At 51.5% G+C, this 20,519-nt stretch overlaps 2 protein-coding genes across 8 annotated transcripts; both read left to right on the forward strand.

Annotated features, from left to right (window-relative positions):
- The first annotated feature begins 2,050 nt into the window (after positions 1 to 2,050).
- casc3 (casc3 exon junction complex subunit) lies at positions 2,051 to 9,427 on the forward strand. Its single transcript, XM_085272341.1, has 12 exons — positions 2,051 to 2,268; positions 3,612 to 3,636; positions 3,723 to 3,778; positions 3,871 to 4,101; positions 4,219 to 4,367; positions 4,575 to 4,748; positions 4,899 to 5,779; positions 5,991 to 6,164; positions 6,318 to 6,416; positions 6,531 to 6,697; positions 6,845 to 7,052; positions 7,597 to 9,427. The coding sequence occupies exons 1-11, from the start codon at positions 2,083 to 2,085 to the stop codon at positions 6,989 to 6,991; spliced, it is 2,289 nt and encodes a 762-aa protein (XP_085128467.1). The 5' UTR covers positions 2,051 to 2,082; the 3' UTR covers positions 6,992 to 7,052; positions 7,597 to 9,427.
- A 1,677-nt stretch (positions 9,428 to 11,104) lies between these two features.
- med15 (mediator complex subunit 15) lies at positions 11,105 to 20,325 on the forward strand. 7 transcript variants are annotated; one of them, XM_085272344.1, is made up of 18 exons: positions 11,106 to 11,273; positions 13,099 to 13,192; positions 13,627 to 13,678; positions 14,222 to 14,245; positions 14,413 to 14,577; positions 14,784 to 15,064; positions 15,923 to 16,216; positions 16,555 to 16,668; positions 16,985 to 17,107; positions 17,303 to 17,403; positions 17,596 to 17,723; positions 17,934 to 18,068; positions 18,573 to 18,636; positions 18,908 to 18,974; positions 19,059 to 19,216; positions 19,290 to 19,456; positions 19,548 to 19,646; positions 19,993 to 20,325. In XM_085272344.1, exons 1-18 carry the CDS (start codon positions 11,206 to 11,208, stop codon positions 20,127 to 20,129), a joined length of 2,271 nt encoding a protein of 756 aa, XP_085128470.1. In that variant the 5' UTR covers positions 11,106 to 11,205; the 3' UTR covers positions 20,130 to 20,325. The 7 variants fall into 7 exon arrangements, with proteins under 7 accessions (XP_085128471.1, XP_085128469.1, XP_085128470.1 ...); XM_085272342.1 differs by having other exon boundaries at positions 18,908 to 19,216; XM_085272345.1 differs by lacking the exon at positions 16,555 to 16,668 and having other exon boundaries at positions 11,105 to 11,273; positions 18,908 to 19,216.
- Positions 20,326 to 20,519: the final 194 nt, after the last annotated feature.

Consider the following 20,519-nt stretch of genomic DNA (forward strand, 5'->3'; position numbering starts at 1 on the left):
AGTTATAATCAGTAAGAATTTCAACAGGAAGTCTCGTTAAACAGAAACATTTTCAAGTCCACAGCTTTGGTGCCTGAAACACTCTGAACGCCACAGGCCGTGGAAGCGCAGGCGTGGACGTCAGGCACATTTTATGTTCTGCTCTAACTGTGCTGCTGCTTTTGTTCTCATCGTGCATTCGTCTTAATACATTCTCATAAAACAGAAAGTTTCATTGCATTCAGAATAAAGCGTTATCATTTCAGCACCACGGACAGCGCATCAGCTCCACGCTCTGTGACCACATCAGTCACTCACAGCTTTGACCTCACTGTTAAGCTGAATCACAACCTCCAGCTTTCTTGTTCAGAGCCACGTGAAAGCTGATGTATTTGATTGCAGAGTGAAATATTCTGCTGGGCTTTTTTACACTGTAATCCATGTAGTGCTTTACATAAGCACGAGAATGTTTAAATGAATATATATTTAGGAGAGTATAAAATATTAGCCGGATAAGGGTGGAGTGCCCACTCCGGGTCGGGGATGAGTTCCTGCCCCAAGTGGAGGAGTTCAAGTATCTCGGGGTCTTGTTCGCGAGTGATGGGAGAAGGGAGCCGGAGATCGACAGACGGATTGGGGCTGCAGCTGCAGTAATGCGGACGCTGCACCGGTCCGTCGTGGTGAAGAGGGAGCTGAGTGTAAAAGCGAAGCTCTCAATTTACCGGTCGACCTAGTGTGCAGGAGTTCACCTGATTCGTGATTTCACTCCTTTTGTGTTAAAATATACGTGTGTGGTTAATTATGATTATAAGACTGAAGTTAACCCGCTCGCATTTAAAGCCAGTCATCCACGAGTCTGTCAGTGTCTGTGTTTCTGTCACTCCAGCTGACAAACACCAGCATGTATTCTGGGGTCACTGAAAGGCCAATTATTTTCTTAATCGAGGAACAGAGTGTCAGGAAATTCCTAATTTTCAAAGTAAAGGTTCTGTTACAGGGGGGAAAGGTAACTAAAGGAAATGGTCAGGATCCTTCAACATTACACTTTTGCAAAACAACAGCCTTCGATTATCTGTTGGACGTTATCGATGAGCTAAAGCTGTGAAACTGTTGTCTCCCTTCAGCTTATTAGCACGATGATTTACTCTCCTAATAAACTCAACTGTAGAAACAACAGCAGAAGTGTCCTACGTGTGGAGAAATGTGCATCACAGGGTTAACAGAGAGTACAACAGGACACACTGACAGGGACGAAGGGAACTCAGGTCTGTGTAAACAGTGGGAACTAACTGGGGATAGGAAATAGACAGGGAACAGCACACAGGAAGTCAAACTAAAGGTTAAACCTGCTGTCTGGAACAGGCACGCCCTTAAAAAGCACAGATGCAGTGCTGGGCTCCCTGAGGCCTCGGACTTACTGTGGAGAGGTTATTCTGCTCTGAGCCAGCAGCGCCGTCCAGTGGTGACCGACGGAAACGCGCTACTCTGACGTCTTACCTGTTCCTCAGGTTCCGGTACATACCTGTAAAATATCACCTTTTGCTTGTCACCTGTTGCTGTGTCAAACTACAAACATGTAGATCTTACTACAGTACAACAACACTGAAACTCACAGCTCAGCTTTAATCCAAACATGATATAAGCGTGACCTAAACGTTAAAATAAAATAAAATAAAATAAAATAAAATAAAATAAAATAAAATAAAATAAAATAAAGGGGAGACGCTCACGTTTCAGAACCACCGCCTGCCTGCAGAAAAATCCTGCTAAAGCTTTGCATCATCCATCAGCTGCACATCCAGATACTTTAAATACTTTGAGTGCTTTTACCTGAATACATTTACTTTACTAAAGTCAGACCCGCAGAACTCTGTTTGTTGTTTTTCTTTAGATTTTTATTACCCACTTTGTTTCGTTTCTGTTGTACAAGTTACGTTTTATTTTCTATTTATTTATTTGTCGCATTTTCAAGCGTGTTAGTAAAAGTTTACAAACAGTAGATGGCGGTAGAGAGAAAAAGAAGCTCTTAATCGTCTCACTGAAGAAGAACTCGGATACCCATAATCCTCTTCTTCTTCCGTTTCCAACCATTCGAGTCCTAAGATGGCGGACCGGCGGCGAAGGAGGAGGCGCGCGTCCCAGGACAGCGAGGATGACGACGAGTCCGGGTCGGGTTCGGACAGCGGGAGGTCCGGGTCCCCGTCCTCGAAGCCCCGGGGACGGGAGCCCGACCCGGCGGAGCCGGCCGCGAGCCGGGTCCCGGCGAAGAGCGACGTGGAGTCCGAGTGTGTGAGTACCAGCTAGCGGCTAATGTTAGCTCCCAGGGCTCGCCCGGTCCCGGGCGGGAGATCAGAGCCGAGCTTTCCGGCGTTAGAGCATTTATTCCGGGCCAGAGACCCGCTCCGGGCCCGGGTCACTGTGGGAAATGAACCCTGGATAAAACAGCAGGTGACGTGTTCGAGTCCCACAGACAGCTCGGTGTTTGTTCGGCGTTAGCTCGAAGGAAACGGGTAACGGCTCCGTCTGACGGTTCTGGTCCATGACCTCGGGCAGCCTGGCGGTTCGGGCTGGAACAGACCGAGTAGCTCGCTTTAGCGCTTGTGTCCGAACCGGAAAGGCTCAAACTAACACGGACACCAAACGTGACACAACACCAAGGTGTGAGAGTGATGTCCGGGACCCCCGGGCTGGCTGCATCACGCACCTCCGCGTGACCCGAGGTCTGAGAGAGGCTCTGGGCTGAGCCTCCATTTTGTGGCCGTGGGTCTGTCTGAGATCATCCCGGGCCCCTGTGGTGGTGTTTGGCTGCCGTTTTTGGTCCCCGCAGCGAGGGGAAACATGACCGATTCAGTCCGAGCGCAGTGCAGCCTGAGGCGGGTTTACTGGCTCCAGGATGTTTACATGACAACAAACAGCAGATTAGTAAGAACCAATCAGCAGCAGGCTTGTTGATGAGTGTGCTGAAGTGAAATGTGAGTCCTGCCTGTGATTTCAGACCTTTGCTGTGTTTAAGCGCTGTTACTTTGGTTCCCAGTTTCCGGGCTTCTGCTTCATCTGATCTCTGCTCTCCTTCGGGTCGCCACGGCAGCTCTGCCTCCACCTCCTCCTTTCCCAGCATCCTCCTCTGTCACTCCACCCCTCTGCATGTCCTCCTTAACTACATCCATGAACCTCGTCTCCTCCTGCCTGGCAGCTCCATTTTCATCATCCGCCCTCCCTCCTCTGCACATGCTCAGACGCTCTCTGACTCCGAGCTGTCGTTCATTTCTGACGCTCAGTTGCCTTCTACAAATCAAACATCACAGCAGGTCTCACCACCTTCTCATAAACCTTCCTCTTCACTCTGGTAAATCCTGTTTTTTATCCGGATGCACAGACACAAAGTGAATCTGGCTGTTGGCGTGAGATCAGACCGAGCGCCGGTTTGAAGAGACTGACTCTGTGAGACGTTTGATCTTTGAGCTGCGTTCAGACTCTGCTGAAGTAATCCGAGCTGTGCTGTTGGTGGTCTGTACGGCTGAATAACGTGCCCGGCGCTCTGTGACGCACTCGCAGCAGAGCTCTGACACAAAGCCGCGTCTGATCCTCGGCGCTTTGGAGCTTAACGTTGGTTTTCTTGTTTGTCGTTGCAGGAGAGTGAAGACGGCGTTGGAGAAGGTAAGCTGCTTCTTTGCACCACTCTGAAGTCACAATCTGGGAAATCAGGCCGCTGTCGGGTGATTTCACTCCTCTTTGTTTTTCAGCCGTCCTCTCAGATTACGACAGCGCCGACCCCGAGGACAACGGCTCGCATTCAGAGGTACGACCGCCGACTCGCCGCTTCCTCTCGGCTGTGACGTCACGTTTTAGCCTCTTTAGGGAGTGTTTCTCCTAAAACTGTGTCCTCCTCAGGGAGTGGAGGAGGAAGAGGAAGCAGAGCAGTACAGCGACGAGGAAGCTCCAGCAGCAGCCAGCGAGCCCCAGCCCCCCACTACAGACGGGCCTGTGGAGGGAGCGCAGGGAGAGGAGGAGGAGGGCGGAGAAGCTGAGGAGGAAGAAGAGGCTGGAGGGCGGAGCAAAGAGGAGAGCAAAGCAGAGGAGAAGGGAAACCTAGCAGGAGAGCGACAGAGCGGAGACGGACAGGTGAGACAGGAACAGGAAGTGAGCCTCTGCTCAGGCAGAAGGGTAACAAGAGCGAGGGGAGGGATTAAAGACGGTACCTGCTGCCATCTGATTGGTCTGATCTGAACTTTCATACAGGAGTCGACGGACGACCCGGAGACGAAGGCGGGGGACAAACCGGGGCAGCAGCTGGACGACGACGAGGACAGGAAGAACCCGGCGTACATCCCGAGGAAGGGTCTGTTCTTCGAACACGACGTCAGAGGGCACGCTCAGGAGGAGGAGAGGTAATAGCTACGTGCTGCACGCTGACAAACTGAAGCGCTGAGAGTTTAGGGAGGAGTTAGACGGGCTGGAACGCTCCGCCCACAGATTTGTGTCACTGCTTGCACGGGTCAGTCGTAACTCTGCGCAGGTTAGGGCTCGTTTTTAAAGCCTCTCTGCTGTTACCTCATCGATGTGATGTCATTTATGTCCTCTCCGTCTGTCTTCAGGCCGAAAGGCAGAAACAGGAAGTTGTGGAAAGACGAGGGCCGCTGGGAGCACGACAAGTTCAGGGAGGAGGAGCAGGCGCCCAAGAGCCGCGAGGAGCTGATCGCAATCTATGGTTACGACATCCGAAACGGCGGCGGCCCCGGAGACCGAGGGTACAGACAGCGGAGGCCCAGGTGAGCGGCGTGTCGGCTGAACGTTGAACGTCTCCAGAGCTGCGAGCTTTGGGACGTCCGCGGGTCACTTTGAGTGAGGTCATCACACTTCCTGTAACGAGCGTAGCCGCTGTTGGTTTGATGTTTCACCTCCGTCTCTGTCTCCTGCAGACCGACTTCGTCTCCCAGCAGAGACAAACGGTGGCGAGATGGAGGCGGCGAGCGGCCCGTCCGGTCCTGGCAGAACAGGGGAGGAGGTCTGAACCGAGGAGGAGCTCCTCCACCTTCATCTGTCCACCCCTCCTCTTCGTCGCCATCCTCTGCACAGCGAAGCGGCGTCCCCTCCAGACCGCCTCCCTCCCGTAGCAGACCACCCCAGAGTAACCTGCACCCCCCACCTTCGTCTCACTACAGGAACAATGAATCAAACGCACCCCTGGTGCACCACCGAGAGCGGCCGGGTCCTCGGGCTGAGGCGGAGCCTACAGGGGAAAGGGGAGGTGTCAGAGGAGGGCGAGGAGGAAGGGCGCCCTCTGTGGTCATTGAGGACATTACAGTCAGTCAGGGAGGGGCCACGGAGCAGGACTTGAGCGTTGGCGCCGTAACGCCGGCAGCGTCGCCACAGCCGGGCGGTTACCAGTCCACATCGCCGAGACGCCAGCAGGAGCAGCGAGGCGGCACGGACAGATCTGCATCAGGATTGGCCGCTTCCTCTTCCGGCTCCGACCCCTCCCTTCAGTCGGCAGCAGCGACCAATCGGGAAGCTTCCCCTCCCGCCGAGCGGCCAGTGGAGCGCAAGTCTTACTCGCTGGCTCGCAGGACTCGCTCGCGTCCCGCAGACCTGGGCAGTAAACAGGCGTCTGTGGAGGAGTCCGTTGCCGGGGGCAACACCTCTTCTCCCAGCAACGTGGGGGGAAAGAGCTGGTCGGGTGGAGGCGACGCGCCGAGCCAGGCGGGAGGAGGTGTGACGGAGCTGGACCAGGACGTGGCTCGACTCAATCTGGCCAGGCAGAGCTGGAGCCCGACCTCGTACGTGCGGTCTGAGATGAGAGGTGAGCGCTTTTACACCGTCACCTCACAGGTGGCGCTCACGAGTCAGGTGGTTCATGCTAAATGTTGACTGAACAGCTTCACCTGAGGCGGCGCCAAAACAAATATCTACAGCAGTCTGATGATGAATGTGGCTCCATGTTGGGCCCTGTTATTTGGCGCCCCCTGAGCGCGTGTGGTTGTCTGTCGTTAAACCAGTCTCTCTGACCGCAGGCCTTCCTAACCCCCTGCACATGCCCAGCGGCCCGCCGCAGTTCTCCAGCATCGAGGAGATGGGTGTCGGCAACAACCGGGCCAAACGCTACTCCTCCCAGCGACAGAGAGCCGTGCCCGAGCCGGCGCCGCCCATGCACCTGGGAGTGATGGAGGGACACTACTATGAGCCCAGTAAGCCTAAGATCACGTGACCAGCACCACGTGGCTACGTCACATCAGTTTCCAGCTGTTGTGAAACACCGCAGCGTCCTTTTATGAAAATGAGCTGCTGGAGAAGAAAACGTCGCCTCGCTGTGATTAACCTGCTGTCATTTTCTGTCTCAGTGTCGTACCAGGGACCAATCTATGCCCACGGGGATAGCCCCGCCCCCATGCCGCCACAGGGCATGCTGGTGCAGCCTGAGATGCACATCCCGCATCCCGGTAGGTGGAGTTTGCAAATAGCAAAGAGAAATGAAACATGCATGAAAGAGTTCGGGTCTTAGGAGGTCAATGGATGTTGTCACGCAGTGACCTCATGTCTTCGTCTCTGTTAAGGTCTCCATCCCCACCAATCAGGAGGCCCCATCGCTAACCCCGCCCTATACGGAGGCCCACCAGTGTCTCTTTCACCAGGGCAACCACAGCAACTGCTGCCACCGCCTTTCTACCCTCCACCGGGGGTCATGACCTTCCCCTACCCCACCATGTACCCAAACCCACAGGTACTGATGTCAGTTTAAAAGGTGGCGTGGAATTCACTCTGATTGGCTGTCTTCCTGTCTTTGAGCCTCAGTTTGTGGCCAGTGTCGTGTTCTGTGCAGGAACAATAGAGTGAAAGTTTGATCCAGGAGCTCTCTGATTGGTTGCAGGGTCAGACCCAGGTGACCTACGGAGGCGTGACGTACTACGACACGGTGCAGCAGCAGGCCCAGCCCAAGCCTTCGCCCCCCCGCCGCACATCCCAGCCCGTCACCGTCAAGCCCCCCCCTCCAGAGGTGCCCTTTGCCTCAGAGTGACTCTGCCCCTCACCCCTCCCTGCCACTCCATCTCAGCCTCGCTCTGGTCCAAAAACTGTAGGTGAGTAACACCTGAGGGGGGAGCAGTGGGTGTTTTTAGGAGGCTAATGCGAACGAGGAACGCCGCCCCCTACAGGTGGGCGCAGGAAGTGCACAGGTCATTCTTTGTAGGCTCAGGCTACGTCCACACGTAAACAGCGTTTTGGGTTCACGTGTTGACGAGGAAAACGTAGGGTTAGCCGCACATCGTCAAACATGTGCACCACTGATTCAGGTCAAATTTACAGACTTCTGATTGGCCAACGTGTTGACACGGTTTGCATTATATCGCCACCGGCTGCTGTGGCGTGTTCTTCACAGCGTTTGACTTCGTTTTTTGTGTTTAGATGTGGACGCAGATCCTTTTTTTTTTTTCCCCAACTGTACGTGTGGACGCAGCCTCAGTAAGAACTGTGACGGAGGAGAAACGAGCGAAACGATGCGCAGGCACAGAACTGATCCAGGACTCGTTATCAAAGTTTCATGCTTTAAACTAATCAAGTCGTTTAAACAAAAACAAACATGATTCTTGTTTCTTTGATGTTCGTGTGTCCCTCTGTCCGCAGGAGCGAGGTGGGCGGGTCGGTGAGGAGCTGCGGTCCAAAAACATCCACCATGGTAAAGGAGGGAGGGCGGGATGGAGACAGGCTCCGCCCACAGCATCACTGGTGGATTCAGACTTTCTCCCCTTTTTTTTGTTTTGTTTAGCCCCTGTAGCAGTCGGGCGGGTCGGCGGTTCGATGCTGTATCTTTGAGCAAAATGGGACTGACGAGTTGACGAGGAGTCGACCTCGGCGCTGTCGGTGCTCTCAGAGTATTTTTATTTGTTTTCTGTTGAATCTTGGAAACGGATTTCTGCGTCAGGCGCTCCTCCTGCAGGAGGACGCGTCGTGGTCCATCCGTCGCAGTTACAGAGTTTGAAGACAGCTCGGCTTGTTTTGGCTTCTGCTCAGTGCTCATTCCTCTAACTTTAACGTGTAATCAGCAGATAAACATGTAATAAACGGTTAATAACACTTTATAAAGGTGCGGTAACTCACGTGGGCGCTCAGAGGTGCAGGTAGAGCAAAGATCGCTTCCTCCGTGTTCGGACGGCCGTAGTTTAGCGAGACGTCGCGTGTGTTTCAGCGTTCAGTGAAACTGCAGTTCAAACTTTAAACGAGACTTCAAACCTGGAGGAAACAAAAACAGCTTGAATCAAATCCAGAGCTTCTCTCTGACAGCATCACTGCAGCTAAACGCACTCAAACATTCCTGAATGTTTATAATCCGGATATTTTGCTGTGTTCCATCAGAACAGTCTCACACGTGCGACGCAGACGCGTGAGACTCGTGAATAAACTGAGTTTAGCGACTTGTTTCTGTTTAAACGGATGGTTTTGACATTTCTGAGTGTTTTTGAGCTTCAGGAAAATAATTCCAGCTTCTCGTTTTTCCTTATCGTAAAGATTCAAACTGCAGACCTGTGATGGGGGCGGGGTTTAGGGTCCAGCATTAAAAGAAGAGTTATGTACTTTGTGATAAATGAAGAGAATAATTAGCAGATTAAACATCAGATAGTTTAAGTTGAATTAAGCTGAACTTTCCTTCATCCTTTATGAAGGCCTCGAGTCCTGTAACGGCGCCGCGTCCCTTTAACGTGCGGCTGTCTGCCCTCCTGAGCGTACACGTGTCACTTCCTGTTGCGATGGGGAGTTGGGGCAGGTGGAGGCGGTTCGTGTTGCTGTGCAGGCGTACGTGTAAATAGAAGCTGCAGAGTAGAAACATTCTAATAGGCTTAGAGGAGCTTCGGCAGGGACCTCGAGCGAATCGATGGATGATGGAGAGCGGCCGTGTGGGTTTGGTTTCCTCTGTTCTCACGTCTGTTTTTTTGGGTTTATTATCGTTGTTGTTGGGGGTGCGTGCCGCCTCGTCTCTTTGTTTTCTGCACACAGGAAGCTCGAGCTAAAACTTGATGATGAACGCCAGGCTGTCATGTTTCTGTTTGTTTGCGCTCCGTGTTCTGGGAGCTCGTGGTCGGACGTTAGCGTTCCTCCTCTCGTTAAACTCGGGGAGTTGTTTGACTGATGGGTGAGGACAGAAGCGAGTTGCCGTTAGAAACGCCTGCCGTTCAGCCCGTTAGCAGGGTCGTCAGGAGAAAACAGGTTGAATTTAACAGGAACATTAATCGTTCCTGATCCCCGTGCTGATGTTTGATTGGGGGGATTCCTCTGATGGCGGGGCTCGGATTCAGTGGGAGGAAGTCGGGGTTTTGGTGCTTGCATCAGAAACGACACCGCTCTGATCTTCGTTCACCTTCATCGGAGGAGGAAGAGGAGGCCTTCGGCTGTGACGGTAGCTTCAGCTCCAACCGTTAATGTCCACAGATGTTTCAATAAAGTTTAGAGACGTCTCCTGTTCTCTGGGTCTTTCTCTTTGTTTTCTTCTCTCAAATAAATCCTGCAGAGCTGGAGTTGGGCTGACTGCTGTGACCTTTGACCCGAGCCGCCCACACTGCTCACTGTAGCTATGTCCCAATTCATAGGCTGCATCCTTCAGAGAAAGCCTGAAGTGAGCGGCTGTGAAACGGGACGGTCGAACCTTCAGATCAGCGTCACCGCTGTCTGGGTGGAGTTTAATAAACTCGCCGTCTGCTCCTTGCTGTCTAAAATATAACAGGACACCGGAGGAAACTCGACCGTCTCACACTTCTGTTTATCAGTTTTCCGTTTGACGTTTATTCAGCTGTGTGAAAACTAGAACTTTAATCTCAGCCACACCGATTTACTCACAAACAAATGAAACACTGAAAAAAACAAACAACATTTTTAGGTTGTTTAAGTGACTCATACATCACGTTTAACCTGAGCAGAAAAAAGACCGCGGGGGGTTTGAAAGCGATGTGCCGGGAGTCTGGGCGGCTCCAGTGACCCTCGAGCTCCCGGTCAGCGATCGAGCTGGTGGGTAACAGACATCCCTGAAAACGTCGCAGCACTTTTGCAAATATGTGGTGTCTTGATAAACAGAGCAGACATTTGAAGTTTACACAGCTACGTTCTCACCAGGAAATATGTTAAACGTTTATTTTGTGACCCAGAAAGATTAATAAGAGTAACATTAACGCTAAAGGCTGCCGCCATTGTTGGAAACTGGAATTGGCTGGGCCACACTGAATTCTGGGATAGGTGGGCCACGAAGGACACACCCGATCCATCCTTCAAATCTGGGGAAAAGGAGGACTCGTTTGGAGGAGTCTTCGAATCGGGACAGCCTTTGTCACCTGGCTGTGATGTAATCGGCCTATGAATTGGGACATACCTTGTGACCGCAGTTGTTTTACAGTGATGATGATGACTGCATTGATTTGGTTCTGTTTCTATGTGGAGAACGTCGTCGTCCACGCAGAGGGTCAATAAAGAACCTAAAACATGCTCACTGTTTAGATTTATTTATTTTTTAAATAATTTTAAATCCAGCAGAAGCTTCAGGAGGGATTTGGGTTCAGCACCAGCAGCTCTTCAGATGTATTCAAATCAATCATCCAGCATCTGAGCAGGACGCCTCCTGGGCGAGCCCGGTGGATCCAGAACAGTCTGCTCACATCCTGTCGGTCCACTCTGGTGTCATCAGGTGTCGCTGAGGTGTTCAGGACAGAGCGGCTGATGGGCAGAGCCACAATGAGGCAGAATCATAAAATCACAGACTTATATAAAAAGTAGCCAGCGTGCTGTCAGTGTTTGACTCTGCACTAATTATTCTGAAGCCTCAGTGTTTGTCTTTTGTTTGCTGCAGCCAGCATTCACATATTTTGTTTCATTTATTTAGATTTTTGTTTTCCATGAATAACAGTGATGATGAGAGCAATGCAGTGAGTCAGGTGTCAATCAGCACCTGTAAAGAGGTAAACATCTCAGACAGAAGCAAGTGAATGTGAAAAATGATCAAAATGGACATCACAGCTGTCCCTCTGCAGTCTGGGGTTCAGGCTCCTCAGTGGGAGTTTGGGGGGTCTCGTTGGGCCCTTTGTGTCCTCGTGGCCGCCCCAGTTTTCCTCGGTGCAGTAACTATTCCGTCCAGCAGGCGGCGGCAGCGCGTATTGACTCAAGCCGCCATTATCCCGTAGTAGAAGGAGGAAGAACAGAGGGGAAGCATCCAGGAATTCTGCCACAGTTCTCCTGAAAAACCTCCTCGGCGCCATGGAAATGTCGGGAGCGGACAGCGACTGGAGGAGCCCACAGTTCCGACAGAAAGTCGTGGCTCAGATGTGAGAAAGTCTCTGTTGTTCTGTTTAATGTCACTGTTTTGGTTTGTGTTAGCCGCTCAGGCTAAGCTAAAGGCGGCGCTGTTAGAAAATGCGTCATGTCTGAGCAGGCGTTTAGAAAACGTTAAATTAAGAAAAACCGGTAAAAAAGCAAAGCGAGCTCGGATCTGATGACACGACGGGACACAGAGGACGAAAGGTCCGGATGGTGGCTTCTATTCGGCGAAGAGAAAATGGACAAAATGACGCTAACAGATCATTTCTGTCAACTTTCATTGTTAGCACCATTAGCTGCTGAAGCTAATGAGTTACAGTTATCTGCGCTGTGAGAACGTTCACCTGCATGACTGAAAGTCAGGCTGTGTAGTGTGAATAAGCGGCTACAGTCAGCGTGAGATCACGTGACGCTCCCGCTCTTCTGCTCGTACACAGTCAGGAAAGTAAAAAACAAGCAGCTCAGGGCTGCTTTGGTTTAACACGGGAAAGGTCGCCGGTTCGAAACCGGAGGATTTCTTCAGGTGGGTCGTGAACATGTGTGGATTAATTCCTGAAAGCAGCGGATTACAGCAGTGAGGTCCTTTTAATAAAGATTAGAGTGTCCCCATCTTTATAGAGAGAAATGCTGCTCATCAGGCTGAATGGGTTCAAATCCACTGTCACAATGTTCCATTCACTCCTATAAGGGACGCTGAAAAAAGGCAGACCTGAATCTAAATAATCTGAAAGAGGTGTTATGAAAGTTTGAGTCAGGATACTCTGTTGATCCTGGGTTCAGATTAGGTTTAAAGTGGGCACACTGTTTGAACTGTCCTCCAAAGGCTTCTGATACAGTGCATTGATGTACTGTCCGAGTAAAAACAGAAGCAATAGAGCTCAGCAGAGCAGCAGATCATAGTCTTCATCCAAACTCAGTGCTGTGGAGTCTGTGAGGTCGTTTGTGTCATTTCTAGTGGAAAGAAATCTGTATGTCGATGTAAACAACAGCTCCTCGCGGTGTACCACAAGGCTCTGCTTTAGGTCCACTGCTGTTTTCCACCTGTGCCGTTTTTCCTTTATGCAGAACAGGGAACATTATTGTTGACGGTGGGAAAGATCCAAAAGCTTTTGTTGCATTTAGGAAAGACGTGACATGTCCTTTCTGCCAATAATCAAAAAGTTAGCGAGGTCTGAAAGCATCCGAACATGTAACGTCGGACCAAAATATACGAGCATAGGAACCTCCACTCTGTCCCACAGCAGCAGCAGCAAACAGGTCATTTATAGAAGTTACGTCATTATTTTTCATCATGATTTAGACTTTTTTTCATTATTAGGTATCAGAACCTGTAATATACAAAGATTACAGCAAACAGCTGGCACGTGTGACTAGTTTAACTGTTGTAGAAGAAGATTTGGATAACAAGTGCTTTTATTTCAATAAAGAAGATATAAAACCTGCCCTCGCAGTTGTAACAAAATAAACACATTTTAATACATTAATAACTTCCTGTAAAACACCTTTCCCGTTCAGCTACGTTTCCCCGGCTCAGCGATCCTGACGTCCCCGTACAGTCTTTATCCGTCAGGATCCTTATCCACATGCAGACTGTGGTGTTCCAGGATTGGTTCAGCGTTGCGATTTGAGCCGTGTTAACTTAACGTGTTCGCTGCTTAGAGTCGTTTCTGTGGTGTCTTCTCACAGGTCCGGTTCATGTGCAGTGTCGTGGTTTTAAATTATGCATGTGATGCTCACGGTGAATGAATGAGTGTAACTGGGGAGGTGGGGGTGAATGCAGAGACCAATGAAGATATCAAGGTGTGTTTGTGACGATGAGTGTGATTCCTGCAGCGAAGAGGCCATAAGGAAGGCAGGAACCTCGAACACCACGCACAAGTCGGGCACGGACATGGAGAACCACGTCTACGTCAAAGCCAAATCCAGGGTGAGTCCCGCCCACCGCCGCCGCGTCTGGATTAGTTACTGCTGACGCTGCTTTCTGAAAATGATTGGCTTACAAAAGAAGTGAAAGTTGTTACTGATCAGTGTTAACGCCACCTGCTGGGCAGGTTTGAGGGGACAAAACAAACACAGGAGAGCCAGATCGCACCAGCAGACTGGTTATTAAACTACAAACTGGGACCGTTTATGAGTTATTTGATCAGCCTTATTTGTGGAAGCAGATCACTGGTTTTAGAGGTTGTTTGAAGCTAGAGAGCTGCATTTTTTATATCACGATAAAATGCAGAATAACAGAAGCAGGTTTAATGCACACTGAAGTATTTAAATGAAGCCGTGAATGTCGCCGTTCTCCTGAAATGTCCTCGAACGTCGTTCAGTGAATGTAAATTCTGCACCATGTGTCTGGTTTTTCCTCAGGAGGAGTATTTATCTCTGGTGGCCCGGCTGATCATTCACTTCAGAGACATCCGTGAGTATCCGAGGAGCGCATCGTGCCTTAGTGATCGCAGATCAATGACCTGTCGCCGATCTTATGGGTGAAGCTGGCGTTGGACTGCAGGTCACAGTCACGCACTAATCTGGTCGTTTGTTGCTTTTGATTCATTTGAGCATCAAATTCAGGAAAAACAAGAAACACAATTTTATATTTCATGTTAGAAAGACAATGTGCTCAGCAGTCGGTCTGAGAGCAGAACGCACCCTCACTGATTTACCTGCCGGCGGGCAGGAAGCGAGTCTTTACAGACTCCATCCACAAAAGCAGAGTGAGCAGGAAGTCTCGTTCCTGTGGGTACAAACGCTTTTTCAAATCAGCAAACGTGACTTTGACTCACATCGCTCATACAGCAACCTGTAAATGTCTGCTGTTTATTCACACCTGTGCTGTTCAGAGAGGGGCGGAGCTTGTCTCCACATTCATATAGAGGAGTTGTTTGTGTATTTAGCTGAGTGGATCTGCTGCTCAGCCCTGAATCCTTGATCAGAGTTATTGACGGCTGTGTCCTCTCTGCAGATAAGAAGGCTCATGGAGGTTCAGGTAGGTGGGCTTCGTGTCTCTCTGGTCTCCCCTCCCCCGCCCCATTTGTTTTCTTTGCTGTGTTCTGTCCTCTGCTGGACCGGTCTGTACCGGACTCATGGCGTTCATGATTTCTGCTGTGCATGTTGGAGCTGCTTAATATGGTCTGTTGTCTACCCTTCTGCTAGATCCCATGAATGCCCTGAATACCCTGACAGGGGTTGGAGGGGGTCCTGGCGCCATTGGCATGGGGCCTCGCCCTGCCGGTGCTCCAGTGGGTGGCATGGGGGCCATGGGGCCGATGCAGATAGGCCAGCATGCCATGGCAGGGGTGGCTGGAAACCCACAAGCCAGTGAGTGTTTCCTCCATGTGGTGTTTGCTGTAAATGCACATCTTCCGAGTGTTCGGTGGAGGCTGGCTGCGTCTACATGCCACGTTTCGGCGTCAGAGCCGGCCTGATTTTCAGTCTCTGCTTTAGCACGGTGTGTGTCTGAGAGTCCAGAGCTGGCCTCGCACGCTGGCCCGCTGCTTCATCTCCCCCTCTCTCTCCCCCTGCAGTCGGCGGACCGGGATCTATGCAGCAGTTGGTGCAGCAGCAGCAGCAGCAGCAGCAGAACGCCATGCAGTTCCAGCAGTTCCAACAACAGCAGCAGAACGCCATGCAGCAGCAGCAGAACGCCATCCAACAGCAGCAGCAGCAGCAGAACGCCATCCAGCAGCAGCAGCAGCAGTTCCAGGTGCAGCAACAGCTGAGGGCACAGCAGCAGCAGATGCAGCAGCAGCTCCAACAGCAGCAGCAGCAGCAACAGCAGGCCCAGAACCAGCAGCAGCAGAACCAGGTGAGACCAGGTCATACTCCCTGCAGGCGGAGTAAATGCTGCGTAGGTGCCGGGATTAAAGTCCGATCCTCTCTGCATAAATCAGCTCTATCCAGAGACGGGATGAGTTGTAAACTGTGAGAGCAAATAAACAGCTAACAGATCATCTGCAGAGGTTTATTTGAAGAGTTTCAGTCAGGTTTCAGAGCTCATCACAGCACAGAAACAGCTTTAGTGAAGGTTACAAATGATCTTCTTATGGCCTCTGACAGTGGACTCATCTCTGTGCTTGTCCTGCTAGACCTCAGTGCAGCGTTCGATACTGTCGACCATAATATCCTATTAGAGCGATTAGAACATGCTGTAGGTATTACAGGTACTGCACTGCAGTGGTTTGTATCATATCTATCTAATAGACTCCAGTTTGTGCATATAAATGGAGAGTCCTCTTCACACACTGAGGTTAATTATGGAGTTCCACAGGGTTCAGTGCTAGGACCAATTCTGTTTACATTATACATGCTTCCCTTAGGCAGCATCATTAGAAGACATAGCATACATTTTCACTGCTATGCAGATGACACCCAGCTCTATCTGTCCATGAAGCCAGATAACACACACCAATGAGTTAAACTGCAGGAATGTCTTAAAGACAAAAGAAATAATCTGACTTTCAGTGATCAACAGTTTCTGCAAAATCAACTTAAAGCTAACCTTCCAGCGGTGCCTTAAGTTGCCTTACAGAGGATAAGTTTAGTGCCCCGAGCTCACAGCTGCGATCTGGCCACCCTGAAACCACCGCTCTGATCGCTAGTGGCTGTGAGGGGAGACGAGTGGCTTTCCTCTCATTACTCATCAGCTGTGTTTGTCTGATTACAGATGCACCAGTCCAGGCTGCAGCTTATGCAGCTCCAGCAGCACGCTCAGGCCCAGGCTCAAGCCCAAGCTCAAGCCCAAGCCCAGGCTCAGGCCCAGGCTCAGGCCCAGGCCCAGTCCATCCAGCAGATGGTGCAGCAGCAGCAGGTCCAGGCTCAGACTCAGCCGGTTCAGATGCCTCCTCACTCCCAGCAGCAGCAGCAGCAGTCGGGCATGGTGTCTCAGTCTCTGGCCGGACAGATGCCATCCCAGCACGTCTCTCTGAACCAGCAGCAGCAGAGGCTGCAGGCCTTCCAGGTGAGACAGAACTGCAGGTTTGGTTCTGTAACTCCGACTGAATCACAGCCAGACAGTCGGTGTCTCAGCGTTCAAAGTCCAAATCGAGTCAGAGAAATTGTTTTTAAGATTGTAATTCATAACATAAGTTAGCACAGTTTCACTCGGTGCTGTCATTTAAAAAACTGGACGCCTGAAAAAGCAGCGAATCAGATTTTCAAAGTAAAACAGGAAGTCTGCAATGAAAATCCGACCAGAGGCTGTGATCAGTCTGCAGTTCCTGCTCCAGTGGTCTGAATTTTCTCAGTGCTCCCTTCCTCTGCTTGCATGCTTTGCTATGTGTGTGTGTGTGAGAACAGGCCCGTGCAGCCTTGCAGCAGCAGCAGCAGCAGCAGGCAGCGCAGCAAGCTCAGCAGGCCGCAGCGCAAGCACAGCTCAACGCAGCCGCCGCTGCAGCCGCCATGCCGGGACAGGTGAGGACGCCGCCACAAACTCAGGTTCATCAGCTCTGAGTTATTTAGACGATCAGACAAACGGCAGGAGATTGTAGAGCAGGTGTCGGGAGTACGCTTCACGGCAGCAGAAACAGGAAACTCAAAATGACAGGTTCGCCTGCTCCGGGGCGACCGCTTCCTGTTAACTGTAGGTTAAACTGTCCACACCTGATATTCTCACTGCTCAAGTCACAAAGCTGAACCTGCAGGAACATCTGAGCTGGTCCTCACAGGTGTAGAAAGACAGAGGTCTCACCTGTCCTCTCTGCTCACCTGTGCTTTGTTTCTTCTGAAGCTGGTTCGTCCTGGGATGCAGATTCCAGCCCGGCTACCTCGAGCACCTCTGAACCCCATCCCTCCTCAAAACGCCACCACCGCTGCAGCTGGCGTGGTGGGAGTGCAGGCCATGACACCGCAGGTATTTATCCCCAGTGTGACCTCTGACCTTCACCTGCTCGTCCTCATGTTTCTTCAGTCTGAAGCAGCTTCATGAGGTGGAGACAGTTTCTAACGACCTCATGGAGCTGCTTCACGCACACAAACATCGTGCCTTCCCCTCTGTGCTCTGATTGGCTAGTTTGTCTTTCCTTGTCTGTCCAATCACCTCGAGCAGATGTCATCGCCCTCACCGGTGCAGGTCCCGACTCCTCAGTCGATGCCGCCTCCTCCGCAGCCGTCACCCCAACCCCCGACCTCACAGCCCAACTCGGCCAGGTACGTCCAGTAAATAGACCACACCGCTGACCTTTCAGGACAGCAGTGGGTCAGCCAGTCGTCAGCCTCTGGCTGAGGCGAGTTCAGATTCACGTCTGCGTCTGGTCTCTGACCCGCTCGGTGTCACAGGACAGAATCGGCGCAGGTTACATGTCTGTCAGCGAGTCTAACTCCTTCTGGCTCCTCCCACAGCTCCGGTCCCACTCCGTCTCCGGGGGGTTTCCAGCCCAGCCCGTCTCCTCAGCCGTCGCCGAGCCCCGCCAACTCCAGAACCCCCCAGAACTACGGCGTGCCCTCCCCCGGGCCACTCAGTACTCCAGGTAACCCCACAAACATCTGGAAGGAACTTTTCACAGAGCTCAGAATAACGTGAACGCAGCAGCTCCGTCACGCTCGCTGACCATGCCGCTGAGCGGCGCAGTCGTGTGCACCTCGATCACAGCTACACACACACTGAGGTCAGAGAAGGTGAAACACACGTCTGTTTTCCCTCCTCAGAGTTTCACCGGCTTTTATTGTGAAACTTTCAGTGAACCCGAGCTCGGTGATGAGTCCGGCGGGGCCCACGTCTCTGGAGGACCAGCAGTACATGGAGAAGCTCAAACAGCTCTCCAAGTACATCGAGCCGCTGCGCCGCATGATCAACAAGATCGACAAAAACGAAGGTGAGCCGCTCGCCTCGCTGACATCACAACCTCCTTCCGAGGCGCCACAGCACACACATGCACGGGTTCCCAAACTGAGGTTCGTGGAGTTCATCTTTGGTAATGGTACACTTGGAGATTTAAAGGATAACCCCTCCTCTTACTAAAGAAACGAAAGCACGATGATCATGACTGGAAGAGTCGGAAAGGAAAAATGTTCTGATAGGAAACATGAACAGGAAGACGATGTCGAGGTAGGAAGTGGAGGGGAAGCGAGGAGCTCATGATTAGAAGGGCAGTCATGTGACACGAAGTGAGGAGAAGAAGAAACACATGATCGAGTCGTTCATGTTGATGATGTTCAAACACGAGTCCACTGCAAAGTCACAGAATCAGCAAATCGCTCGAAAGAAGGGAAACTTCTGCTCCTGAACAGGGATGCGTATCGTTTAGGTTTGATCCGGTGCCCGTCCTGAACGCATCCACGCGTGGTTAAAGTTCAGCTGCTTTCTTCTGTGTTTTCAGACAGGAAGAAGGACCTGAGTAAGATGAAGAGCTTGCTGAACATCCTGACCGACCCCAGCACCAGGTGGGATTCATTCCTTTCAGGTTCGATTTGTGCGTGAAACAATCCAAACTCGGCTGACGTGGTTAGCCGCCTCCACCCAGAGCCTGCTCCACGTCTTCGCATCAGACACTAGGAGTCCGGCGTTTTCCAGCTGTGGTCGCGTGATCACAGCTGGAAAACACAAACACTGTAGATATGGGAAGTGATGTCAGCCACGCCTCCAAGCTCACAGCTGAAGCTGCTGCTCCTCGCTACACTTCCTGACCTCCTTTTCCTGACCTTTGACCTATAGGTGTCCCCTGAAGACGCTGCAGAAATGTGAGATCGCTTTGGAGAAGCTGAAGAACGACATGGCGGTGGTAAGGCGAGCGCCTCCTCTCATTTCTAATCTTCAGAGGGTCGACGCCAGTCTGAGCCTCTGTTTGTGTTTCCTGTCCTTTCAGCCGACGCCCCCTCCCCCGCCCGTGGCCACCAACAAACAGTACCTGTGTCAGCCGCTGCTGGACGCCGTCATGGCCAACATCCGCTCGCCCGTCTTCAACCACTCCCTCTACCGATCCTTCGCCCCCGCCATGAGTGCCATCCACGGACCACCCATCATGTAGGTACCACACACACGTCGCGCTACACTTTACAGGTCAGAGGTCATATTCACAGCGTCGCGTCCTCCTCAGGGGGCCGAACATCTCCGGGCGCAAGAGGAAGCACGAGGACGACGAGCGGCAGACGATCCCCAACATCCTGCAGGGCGAGGTGGCGCGCCTCGACGTCAAGTTCCTCGTCAACCTCGACCCCGCGTACTGCAGCAACAACGGCACCGTGCACCTCATCTGCAAGCTGGGTGAGAACGCCGCCCCCCACTGCTCCGCCCACTGCTCCGCCCACTTCAGATCACACAGTGAAACCTTATTGGTGTTTGATTTTTCTTTCAGACGATAAAAACCTTCCCAGCGTTCCTCCGCTGCAGCTCAGTGTTCCCGCCGATTATCCCGACCAGAGTCCGCACTGGGCCGATGACGGAGAGCAATACGGTAAGACACGCCCACCACCGCCATCTTTCATCACCCAATAGAGCCGCACATCCACAGAGACGTCCACAGGCTCAATAAAAGTATTAATAAACAAAATGCAGATAAATAGGTGAAAACACTCTTAAAAGCATAAATTCACAAAAGTCTAAATTAGAGCAGGAAATAAGAGCGTTTGTGAGGGGCAGCCAATCAGGATGCCACACAGAGGCGTGGCCTTGAAGAGGGAGGATAGAGTCAGAGTAGAAACGTTTCTATCAGATGGCCGTCGGACATTTAAAGTGTTTTTGTCTTCAAACTTAAATCTGGGAACGTGTGGTGATGACATCATCGACTGCGTGCGTTTCAGGTGCGAACAGCTTCCTGCAGACAGTTCACAGGAACATGACGTCCAAACTGCTGCAGCTGCCTGACAAACACTCGGTGACCGAGCTGCTCAACACCTGGGCTCGCAGCGTCCAGCAGGCCTGCCTGTCTGCAGCCTGAGACCCCGCCCACTGCTCCCCGTGCATGCTGGGTAAGACCTGCAGATGGGCGTCATCAGAGCCGAAACCCATTACCGATTTCTCTGCTGCTCCTTGAATGCGTCATGAGTCTGTTTCTGTTAGTTTAAATAAAGTTTTAGTCCCTGTTTTGTATGACGTCTTTTTGTATTAAATAAAATGTGTTCACTTCAGTCCAATCAGCTGTTTTCTGTTTACCTGCTGCAGGTGTGAACACACACCTGTCAATCAGCCGTTTACTTCCTGTTCACTCACAGGTTCATCTGTGTCAGTGAAAGAGGCGGAGTTTCCAGCATGTGACTAATCAGAAACAAACTGGTGAACTGACAGCAGAGTGTGCGTGTGTGCTGTGTTAATAAAGTTTATCTAAAAG

This window comes from Mchenga conophoros, linkage group LG4 (genome assembly GCF_057382185.1).
Source record: "Mchenga conophoros isolate Kocher_MC1m ecotype Shallow Benthic linkage group LG4, M_conophoros_male_GT1.1, whole genome shotgun sequence".
Classification (NCBI taxonomy): domain Eukaryota; kingdom Metazoa; phylum Chordata; class Actinopteri; order Cichliformes; family Cichlidae; genus Mchenga; species Mchenga conophoros.